General features: G+C 43.7%; 1 protein-coding gene across 2 annotated transcripts in view; it reads right to left on the bottom strand.

The window, feature by feature from the left end:
- The window catches only part of ccdc186 (coiled-coil domain-containing protein 186), a 40,772-nt gene that overhangs the window by 24,351 nt on the left and 4,151 nt on the right, over window positions 1-12,270 (bottom strand). For both annotated transcript variants that reach the window (XM_056576803.1, XM_056576804.1), the window contains exons 3-7: window positions 9,861-9,987; window positions 6,191-6,319; window positions 4,745-4,957; window positions 2,367-2,486; window positions 383-487 (exon numbers count right to left, since the gene is read on the bottom strand). In XM_056576803.1, coding sequence (XP_056432778.1) covers window positions 383-487; window positions 2,367-2,486; window positions 4,745-4,957; window positions 6,191-6,319; window positions 9,861-9,987 — 694 coding nt within the window. The remainder of the gene's footprint in view (window positions 1-382; window positions 488-2,366; window positions 2,487-4,744; window positions 4,958-6,190; window positions 6,320-9,860; window positions 9,988-12,270) is intronic.

Raw genomic sequence — 12,270 nt, 5'->3', positions numbered from 1 at the left:
CTTCAGGCAACCAAGCTGAATAAATGATTTCCAAACCTCTCCATGTGGTCATAAATTAACAGTAGAAGGCCCTCAATAGAACAGGAATTAATTAAGAGATGAGAAATTAAGCAACAAGAACATTTGTGCGCACACACACACAAAAACAACCCGAGGCAAAGCATGTTTCTTTCATGGCACCCTAGTGAGACGTGGGTACTTGGGTCACTGAATTATTACACGCACACAGTACATTTATAAAGTACTATGATCACACACACACACACACACACACACACACACACACACACACACACACACACACACACACACACACACACACACACACACACACACACACACACACACACACACACACACACACACACACACACACACACACCTGGTATGTTCGGATGATGTCTTGACAGTTCTTGCGTATCTGTTCCGTCTCTTCTTTGGCCTGGACGAGTTTGGCTGTCGTCTCCTTCAGTTTATCCTTAGTCTCCTACAAACAAGCACACAATGACAACATGTTAAGTGAAATAGATACATGAACGTGCAAGCCATAACCACATAAACATTAATGAAAACATGCACAAGCATGTTTATCCATTCAAGAATGAATCATGTGACATTATTTTCCCGTAGGTGACCATGTTCAGGCTGTATTAGACAAGGCTCCTATGAAATGGGAGAAAGCGTGCTTAAAACGTGTTTTTTTTTAATGGAAAAGCTACCAACTTCATAAGGAAGAAGAGGCCATTAATCAATTAACAGAACTTTATTTATATCAAGCTTTTTGTCCAAACACACCAATACAAAAGTGCTTTACACAATAACAATAAATTTGTTTAAAATTATAGGACATACACATATGTATCTCAATCGCTATTCATGCACTATGTACATTTTCCAATAAGCAATATTTAGTGAGTTATTATGTAACAGTTACTGTCGTCTGAGCAGTTGGGCGTGAAAGTAGACCAGAATAAAACGATTCATAGATAAAAAAGTGCCAGGATGGATTGAATCGTTGGATGGCTGCTTTGTATTCTTGAGGAATGTTCTAGTTTAGATATTTTTAGCTATAGTAGAAAAAGTCAAACAGTGCATGTTTAAAGTAATTTGACATATTTGTGTATTTCTTTCTTTTCTTCAAGGCAAGAAGAAAGACTTCATCAAAAATACATTATGTTGCCGCAAATTTCATTGGATTTTCACTCAAGGGTTATTGCTGAACTGGCTTTGGTCTTCTGCAATGCCTGAACGAGACATCATCATACATTAATGGGACAGATTCCCTCCAAGAGATAAGACTCAAGTTGGGTTTTCATGTATAACTGATGAATCAGTCACCATGTGCAAAGCTGAGGGCTTTGCACACACAACTTCTTTGTCCCGTGACCTCATTATTAGATCTGAGGTTTTTATATATATATATATATATTTTTTTTTAAGATTCACTTTTGCATATTTATGCTTTATTCATGACAGATTCACTGAGAGTTAGACAGGGAGGTATGGGAGAGCGAGAAGGGAGGACATGCAGTAAATGACCAGGGCCGGGAATCAAACCCGGGTTCCTGCCGTAAGGACGGAGCCCTGATGGTACGCGCTCTACTCTGCCCCCCTCCGAACATTTCTTGATTTCCCCCGGCTTCTTCCACCTTTCCGCTGCACAAACATTAAGTGTTTAGGAGTAGCTCGCTCATGGCTACCCATCATAATCCTCCTGTTATACACAGGACCATTTATGACACCTTTCAAAAATGATGTTTTAAAATATATAAAATAAAAATACACATGTTGTTTAAGTCAGCCCTCTCCCCTATGAACTTAATGCTCATGTCATATGCTTATTTTTGTGTGGGATGTTGTTCCCCAAGCACATAGTCATGCCGAATGCAGTCCTCAAAACCATCAGCGACCTTCTGGCTATGATATCGTTCTGTATTTCATGCAATATCTCAGGCAATATCCGCATAGCAGATAACAGATATACAGGCCAAGTCTTCCCATGCGTCATTGTTTACAGTGAGATTAGAAAGAGATAAGTATTGACTCTGGCCTCTCCGATAAACATCCGGTGTCTCGGCCAGTTTTCCCCCACCTCTGTTAGGGTCGCATGAGATGCAGACGAGCTCAGGTGGTTTTCTGTTTTATAAAAAAGTATCGATATTTGATTGTGAATTCTCGCATTGATTCATTGGGATTTTGATATCACGGGTTCTTGCTGTTAGGGTTAATCTAACAAATGTGTGACGCACCAGATTCCCATTTGGGGTTTTCAAGATTAATTTCAGGCGTTAATAAAGGAGTCCCGAGCCGTGACAGCCCAATGCATTTAAGCTGTGTGTTTGTGGTGAGGGGGAAGTGGACCCTACCTTGTGGGCGTCGCTCTCGCTCTTCAGTTTGTTCTGAGCCCACTTGGCTTTGATGAGCTGGGAGTTGATCTCCTCCTTCAGCTTGTCCAGCTCTCGAGTCGTCCGGCTCACCTCGCCCTCCTGGCCGCGTGCAGAAGACACGGGGAGACAAGGGCAGTGAGAAACGAGAAGAACCTCCCAGCCATTTTATTGGCAAATCCCATGACATCTCAGAAGAAAATTGCAATGCATTGCTATGTTTGGCTGCTTTTCTCATAACTCGTAATGGTCAACCCTCCCTCTTCCGTTTTGCAGATCAAATTATTTTATTATTATTATTATTATTATTATTATTAATAAATATAATTATATATATACAACATTTCAAATACTTTTTACTGGCAATTCTTGAAGTATCTGCGTCATTTGAGGGTGTTTCCTCTTGCCTTAAGTCCCCCATCTACTGGTTCAGCAGCATCAGGCTGAACAATACTAATAACTGGGCCACCTTGTGGAAGTGAGCCATAAGATCATGGGTGCCAGCCTCCATGATCCCTCTCATCTTATACAGGGATAAGGCTCAGGCTGTCGTCTCACACTCCCAGCCCCCTGCATCTGCCCCAGTTACCCCACCAGGATGTGTGGCTCTAACAGATACAGGTCGACTGCTTTCCCTACAGCTGTGGGCTTGTTGAACAATCGTACCTCAGGTGTTTTTGTTCAAGCGAGGTCCCCCCTTCACTGTAAAGCGTCTTTGAGTGTCTAGAAAAGCGCTATATAAATTCAATCCATTACTCACTTACTAATACTTGTGTATTGATATTAGGTTTACTAAGAATTCAGTCCCAGTGTTTGTCTTGGGCCCTACTTGTTGTCATTGTCTGTGTTCCATTTCAGACAGTGATTACGTTTGTGTTTTATTATGGTATTTTTCTACTATGAATAGTGTTGTAAAACAAATTCCCCCTCAGGGACATTTCAAGTTTTAGTATACTAGTCGTGTCCCATGACATCATGGTAGCGATACAGCTCTCATTTCTTGGTGTCTCTCTTTCTCCTTTAAGGCTGCAACAAGGTTAGGGTTTTTCCCCATTCTACAAAGGGGTCCGTTTTGGTCTGGTGTCAGGTTTACATGCAATACCAACAATGAACTCTATTGTTTTAAGGGTGTGCGGTAGTGACTGGCAGGGGTGTTACTGTTCAGGTGTGTCACGGTTCAGTTTGTTTCACGATTTCTGGTCACGGTTTTGATAGTATATATTTATGCAAAACTATGGCATTTAATCCTCTCTTCCCTGTCTGTTCCCTAAATGAATGTCTTAAGAGCATATTTTGTCAGAAATTATTTCAATAAGTCATTCTCCTCCTCACTTTGTTTCTACATACATAAACATATATCAACACAAATCTGGCGTTGTTTTTTACGGTATTGTGTTTTTCGTCCTGAACCGTTCAAGTGCACGCACTGATTGTGCTTGTCATTCAGTAAGCTACATTGTATTACCGTACGGGTCAATTTGGAGCATTAGCATCATGAAGTGATCAACTGTTATCTGTGGTATCACAACATTACTATCATAAATGCACGATTTACCATTACCCTAGCATCATGGAGCTGCTGTGGCATTATGTTTGCATCATGAATTGTCTGTTATCTTTACCCTATCATCAGGGAGCTGCTGTAGCATGATGTTTGCATCATGAATTGTCTGTTATCTTTACCCTATCATCAGGGAGCTGCTGTAGCATTATGTTTTTATTATGAATTGTCTGTCATCTTTACCCTATCATCACGGAGCTGCTGTAGCATTATGTTTTTATCATGAATTGTCTGTCATCTTTACCCTATCATCACGGAGCTGCTGTAGCATTACATTATTATCATATATTTACTGTTCACCTTTACCCTAGCATCGGGGCTTTCTAGGATGCTAAGGTAATGCTAGGTGACTGTCTAGCATTACCTTAGCATCCGAGGTGACTGTTTAGCATTACCTTAGCATCCTAGGTGACTGTTTAGCATTACTTTAGCATCCGAGGTGACAGTTTAGCATTACCTTAGCATCCTAGGTGACTGTTTAGCATTACTTTAGCATCCTAGGTGACTGTTTAGCATTACTTTAGCATCCTAGGTGACTGTTTAGCATTACTTTAGCATCCTAGGTGACTGTTTAGCATAACTATAGCATCCTAGGTGACTGTTTAGCATGACCTTAGCATCCTAGGTGACTGTTTAGCATGACCTTAGCATCCTAGGTGACTGTTTAGCATTACCTTAGCATCCTAGGTGACTTGTTTAGCATTACCTTAGCATCCTAGGTGACTGTTTAGCATTACTTTAGCATCCTAGGTGACTGTTTAGCATTACCTTAGCATCCTAGCTGACCGTGTAGCATTACCTTAGCATCGTGGAGCTGCTGCAGCCGGCCTTTCTCCTGGGCCAGCTGGTTCCCCCTCAGGGCCTGGCGGTCCACCTCCTTGGTGGCCTCCCTCAGCCTCTTCTCCAGCGACTCCTTGTCCCTGCGCAGGTCCAGCGCCTCCTTCTCCCCCCTCACGTACTTCATCACCATGGTCTCCTTCTCCTGGCGGGCCTCGTCACACTTCTTGTTCAGCTGACCAGAAGAAAAACGCTTTTACCGGTTGTCCGTTATGAACTGAACACGACAATGGATGGAAAACATATTCCCTAACCTTTATTGGAGTCGTTTCTCACTAACGATCATTATTGATTATATAGAGTTCCTTATTTTGTACTAGACAACTAGACAAATAATCGGATCCACTTTGTTTTCGACAATAGCGAAATAATAGAAACTAAACAATATTACAAACATTTAGACTGATCCCTTCTCTTTCACAGATAAATCTATAAAGGGGCGAGGGTCTGACCAAAATACAAAATTCTGCATTTTCCAAAATATCCATAATCTCCAATCTATGGAGGAGAAATGCGGCAGGAGAAGGCAGGAGGCAGGGATCAGGGGAAGAGCATATTTCCAGAGAAGGATGGCTTGCGCACAATTTCCCACTTTGCTCAGCGGACGGTGAAATTGAACTCTGTTGGGTGTGACGGAGCTGTCAGGGAGGGCTGCTTCCAGTTACGGTTACATCCAGGTTATGAATGGAGAACTTGTACTCATGGCCCCCCTGGTCGCTGAACAATGTTGCTAGCACTGTTGGGCTAAGCTAGCTTGGTGAGCTTAGCAAGCGGTAAGCCTTGCTGTTCTTCCTTGTAGAGATGGAACCAGTAGTGGCTGAAGGGGCCAAATCAGTTCTGAAGAGGCATACATTTGAGTTGGGGATAGGATAAAGGCATGGGGGATTGAATCCCCACTGAAAGGTTCTGGGCTCAAACACACTGTAGGCTGTATTTATTTAATGTGGCAGTGTTTCCCAACCTTGGGGTCAGGATCCCACTTCAGCGGATACGAAGTAGGGGTTGCCAGAGATTACCGACTTATCGATAGATAGATAGATCGATAGAACGAAATACAATTTGATATAATCCTCAAAAAACATAGAATTAAGTATCATGATTTTACACATGAGTAAAGTAATACTTTTCTCTTAGTGTGTCAGATGTTGATAGATCGATGTGTGGGGGAAGCATCCACCAAAAATGTTCAAAACAAAAATAAATTTTGTTTGAACCCTGGTTCACTTTGTGGGCTGGCTGACCGGGTCACAGTGTGCTCTACGGGGGCACAAAGAGAACAGAGAAGCTGGCCTGGAGCACAAGGCTGGGAACCACTGTACTGCAACAGCACTGAGCCCCGTCCTTCTGAAGCCTGGCGTGGGGTGTCCCTGTGTAGACCCAGTGTGAACCGACCGCCGGGCTCCTGTACCTGCTCCAGGCGCTGGGCCATGTCCCGCTGCAGCTGGTGCACCGAGGCCTTGGTGCTCTGGTCCTGGTGCACCATCTTGTCCCGCGACTCCCTCAGCTCCTTCAGCAGCTCGCCCACCCGGTCCTCCAGCTGAAGAGAGACAATGGTGGACACATGATGGACAGGGCACCGATGTAGAGGTCGGCAGCATAGCTCGGGTTGGCTGGTGACCGGAAGGTTGCTAGTTCGATCCCCGGCTTCTCCTTGCCGAGTGTCGAGGTGTCCCTGAACGAGGCACCTCACCCTGACTGCTCCCGACGAGCAGGCTGTTGCATGGTTGACTCTGCCGTCGCTTTTTGAACGTGTGCATGATGTAAAGTGCTTTGAGTATAAGCGCTATATAGTCCATCAGAAAACAAATGCCAATAGCATCTTACACGGCTAAATCTTAAATTGATGGTCAAAGGACATCTGAAATGTATTTCTTATCATGTTATTAAGGGTAATCAAGGGGTGCAATTAGCATCAGAAAATGATGTTCCATGAAATCTAATGCAATCTCACATCATTTCAAATCGATTTGATGTCTACAGTATTTCCCCCATGGCTACCTGGCCTCGCAGGTGACAAATTAACGTTCACTCCCATGGCAATGCCAGTGACCAATTAATGTAATTAATTATTAAACAATATGGAGTCTTTACCAGACTGAGTTTATAAGTGGAATTTGATGTATTAATAAGCTTCAACGTTTTGCTGACAAGGTATTCGGTAGGCAGGGCTGATAGGAATTATCTGTGCCTGAAATTATCAAATACATTCAAAGACACCATAGAGAATTGCCTTTCTTGACAACAATAAAAGGAGTGGAATTCGCACACCATGTAGCCGATGCAACAATAGGTTTATATTGCATCAAAGTGTAAAGTGCTACCCAAAGTGCGTGCAAAATGTTTTCAGTCCCATTCAGACCATCCTCAGTGCAAACATACAAAAGGTCAGGAAGGTTGACGTTGTGTTGACTAGGCATTTTAAAAGGCACGCCCAGTGGGTATTTTCACTTTTCTTGACAACATACATGGCCGAGTTCCAGCCTAAATTCAGGCACCACGCCTGAACTCTATCAGGCCTGGGTAGGTGTGTAGTCTGTACATGATTCTGTGATAGGGTATGATTATTTTTGGACTTTTAGAGCCTTTTGTCCAGCAATCAATGTAATACGACAATGTGGGTCTTTGTTGCGGTGAGTCATGCAACAGCAGCGACATTTGTGATATTAATATTATCGTTTGCTTTTGCTTGTTAATCAAATTCAAACCTACGCTTTTGTTTGGTACTCTTGTCTAGGAGTGAGCTGCGCTATAATTCTAGTATATTTCAATATTATAAATTCAAGTTGTTATTAAGATCCTCAAACACATATTTTGTAGGATCAATAAACAATTATCCCACTGAGTATCTAACAAGCTATGTGGGCTCGGTCTAAAAATACAATTCATCTGGTCATTCAGGTTAATCCACACCTCGATTTACCGCTAGCAACGGCTAGTACGTCAAAACATTTGAAGGCTTTTGTTAAAACTGACACGACTGGAAACAGAAGGTTGACATTTCTTTCAAGCCTGAATCACAAGGAATGTTTTACATAAAAGCCGCCGGAAAATTACTCCTTTGACTAATCGAAGGCTAAACGCCTCTGGCTGTAGACCTTGTTTACATGTCGTGGTGGGGAACTATTAACTATTGATCCATCAACCAGACACTGCCATCTAAAGTGTATTACATTCAATTTGAGTCTTTCAGTCATTAAGGAGTAGGGTATGTGGGGGGCATCTTGCACCAAAATGCCTACATGCTAAGCTGTGGACATTGAAATCTGAACCCGGGACCTTTGGCTGGCAGTCGAATAACCTAAACGGTTAGTTTATCCTGACCCTTCGGACAAACGGCCTGAATAATCACGAGGGAGTGGGACACAACGCTGTCAAGGGCTCACTCTAAGAAGACAGCAAGACTGTGACCATTGATTTATCCAGAACACAAAACGACAGAAAGGAAGCCCTCTTGCACAACCGATCACGGCATGTCTTGAAAACAAAACATAATCAAACTGACAGCCCCCTTATCACACACACACACACACACACACACACACACACACACACACACACACACACACACACACACACACACACACACACACACACACACACACACACACACACACACACACACACACACACACACACACACAGCGTTTGAGCATGGCAGCCCTTCGATCTGAAACTCCCGAGCGAAGGGTTTCAGGAAATTCAGAAAGAAAAACATCAAAAACAAACAGATGGGGCAGGGACCGCCGTACATGATCGCCGCCCGTCTGCGGACCAGGCAGTGTGGTGGCGGTTCGGCTTACTCAAATCCCACGGTAACCTGAATATTTGACCCAGCCTTCACAACCAGCGGAACGGGTAAGGGGGGGGGGGGGGAAACCACACCTCAACTTAATTAGGAAAAGCAATTTCCTTCCGTCCAGGGCTGCAATGTGGCATTTAACATTTACCCTCCTGCCTATTACAGTGAGGAGCCACAGACAAATTCAGCCATGGTGTATATTTTCCTCTCCTCTTGATTAAAAAACACGGCTATTTATATGATAACGGCATCGTTTTCCCAATCATAAACAAGGGAGGCAGGCAATATACTCCAGTAAACCAGGACTCATCTATCAAACCATAAACAATCGAACAACAAAAATACAAAAATGTTCGGGACAGAAACCGGATCGGAAAGCTGATTAAAGAGGCGCGCTCTCGTATCGGCTTGCCTCCTCACGCCCTGGGACGTCGTGGAGGTCAACAGCAGGAGGAAGGTCAAGACCATTCTAAGACAGGACATCCACCCCTTTAACCTGACCAGTTGCTGTCTGAAAATGCCTCATTTTAGGAAAAAGTATTTTGTGCCTTTGGCTGTTAAAATTTCCAACATGCTAATTATATGTTTTTTTTATTAAGCCTCTTACTGGTTTAACAGCAAATGTTTTGTCGTAATATTTATACCTCATCTCTATCACTCGCTCTTAGAATGGGAGGTATAGCACATGTTTTGTGATTGTGTGCATGGGGGGACCCTCCCACTTTCCACCTTGGGGATAAGGATATGTCTGTCTCACGTTTCGGAATTTCCCAAATGGTTAGAACACTGACTGTTGTTTGGAAGGGCTGGAGCTAAACCAGTGAAATGCAGGTGAAAAAGTGTTTGGAGCTCTGGTGTTGGAGTAACAAACACAGAACACCTAGTATTGAGAACCAAATAGGGAAAATTAACTGTTAATAAAACAGGTTGATATCCACGATGAGCCATGTGTCACACAGAAGAAAAGCCATGGTAATTAGGTATAGAAGCCATGGTAACGATTAGGTATAGAAGCCATGGTACCGATTAGGTATAGAAGCCATGGTAACGATTAGGTACGGACGCTATAGCACGGTTCTGCAGTGGCCGGCCAGAGTGTGTGTGTGTGTGTGTGTGTGTGTGTGTGTGTGTGTGTGTGTGTGTGTGTGTGTGTGTGTGTGTGTGTGTGTGTGTGTGTGTGTGTGTGTGTGTGTGTGTGTGTGTGTGTGTGTGTGTGTGTGTGTGTGTGTGTGTGTGTGTGTGTGTGTGTGTGTGTGGGGATGGTTTCCATGATGCTGACCTTGCTGATGGTGGCCACATGGAGCCTCTCCATCTCGCCTCTCTTCTTCAGCTCCCCCCGCATGGTGTCCTTCTCCGAGCAGATACCCAGGATCAGATCCTGGTGCTTCTTGTTCTCATCCTGCAGCCTAGACAGAGGAACACAAACGCACACACACAATTGAAGATGAATACTACTTCTTATGGATACATGCATATCACACTGCTCAGGAACTCAGACACATCAACCATGTGATGCTTAAGTACTTAATTCAGGTTAATCAATTAAGGACACCAAGGGAATGCATAGCGCCTATCTAGAATGCAATTGTCACTTAAAAAAAATAAAGAAATGGAGGACCCCTATATTACCACCAGCTGCAGGGTTGATTAGCCATTACAAGACACATACAATACAGTGGGAGTGTCCGGATAGAGGGATTGGATGTTCGACTGACAGACGGACCAACGGATCCGAATCACAGCTGTTGGTAAAATAGGGGTTCATTAAACGAGTGAACACGGCAGTAAGGCTGGGACTGAAGCCTGGTCCTGCTGCGGCTGTTTGAGCCTCACCAGTGCCTCACCCGGATGGCCACACCGCCATGGCTGGGGGAACGATCTTACTGTAATCAGCTCAGTGGAGGATTCAACAACATACAGCAGAGTAGCAGAAGACCCTATGAGCTCGACACATTAGATGAACACAAAGCCACAACAAGTGGAACAGTTTCTCTCCATCGAGTGACGTGCATTTCGTTCTGGCAGCGTATCTGGACAAAAGACGCCGGTGGCGTGCATTTCAATCATCTGCAATGCAGCGGGGAATGCAAAGCCGGTTTGAAGCGGGATGATGGACTCAGGTTATGGACGTGTCTCTTCGTCTCACACACACTCTGCCAAGGCGTCATGTGTGACGTATCCAGCAGTTACATGGCTACTTTTGGGGGGCTCTGGTGATGATGTGTGTGCACTCAACGTGATTAGATGAAACATTAACCAAAGGGCTGGAGGACCTCTGAAGCGCTCTCCCTTGCTGACAGAGAGCGGCAGATGGACCAGAACCAACAGATTAGCTTATAGGTTCACCCCCCCTGGCCTCCACCACCAGTTGTTCTCGAACCGCTACTGGCTGCTGCAAGTCATTGATGATTCATGTGTGACAGCTTGGTGTGGCCTAGAGGTAGAGCGGGTTGGCTGGTAACCGGAAGGTTGCTAGTTCGATCCCTGGCTTCTCCTAGCTCCTCGGGTGTTGAGGTGTCCCTGAGCAAGACACCCAACCCTAATTGCTCCTGACGAGCTGGCTGTCACTTTTGCGTGGCTTACACCTCTTGTAAAGCTCTTTGAGTGGCCACTGGTTAGAAAAGCGATTTATAAATGTAGTCCATTTACCATTAGAGAAAATCAGCCATAATGGCAATTCATCATTTGTCAATGTGCACTTTTATATAGTTATTTTGAGAATATTGTAACGTTCCGGTCTTTGAAATGTGAAGGAAAAACCTCACAGCGGGCCATTTTAAGATAAGCTTTTATTTATTTTTTCGAACTATGTTTGTTGAATACAAAGTTAACATTTAAAGTAAATGTTTCTCCATTTCGTAAAGGTTACTATGAAATCCCTTTTTTCAAGTTATGGTCTACAAACATCGCCAAGCACTTATTTTGTTTATCTTGACCTCTGTCCACATCACACTGAGCCCTGCTCCGTATACAGAATACTCCATTATATAAACTGTGTGCAAACACAGTACCCTGCTATAGGGTTGGATTTAGTGATTTGTTTCCGTCGTTCAGTTCGCATCATTCAGTTCGCCAAGAGGAGTCGTTCGCGAATCGTTCGTTCAGTCGAGCTTCCGGTAGCGGTGAATCGAATCATGTACGGTTCTCTAAGTCAGTCAGACTCGGCCCCTCGTTCAGTCGAGTTTCCGGTAGCGGTGAATTTAATCATGGAATGCACAGTTCTCAGACCCTCATTCTCATTCTCAAACATCAACATCACAACTTTAACCAAACACAGCGGGATGGGGGGGTGTAGTTGATTATTGGATGTTTAACATCAGCAAGATAATAGACTTGATTTAGCAATGATGGTGGGGGTCCCGGGTATTTTAGGCTCTCATAAACAGAATCCTGTGCAGCCCAAGACTAAATCTAGCTGCCAAGATTAACACTGCCTTCAAAACGAGAACTGGTTAATTGTGAAAAATGCAATAAACTGTAATCTGAAAACGCTGTTATATGCTAGACCCTATATTATCTGTGGTATAAAGGCTGGGAAGAATTTCAAATAATAAATATGTACACTTTATGTTGAAAGTATACCGTCGCGATTCCCATTGAAACGAATGGCGCAGTGACTAGCCTTCACAACGAGAGCTGGTAGGATGTGAAAAATGTGGTATAAAGGATGGGACGAATTTCGAATTATA

The sequence above is a fragment of the Gadus chalcogrammus genome, chromosome 18 (genome assembly GCF_026213295.1).
Source record: "Gadus chalcogrammus isolate NIFS_2021 chromosome 18, NIFS_Gcha_1.0, whole genome shotgun sequence".
Taxonomy (NCBI): Eukaryota; Metazoa; Chordata; class Actinopteri; order Gadiformes; family Gadidae; genus Gadus; species Gadus chalcogrammus.
The sequence above is the reverse complement of the archived record's forward strand: the minus strand, read 5'-3'. Positions and strand labels throughout refer to the sequence as shown.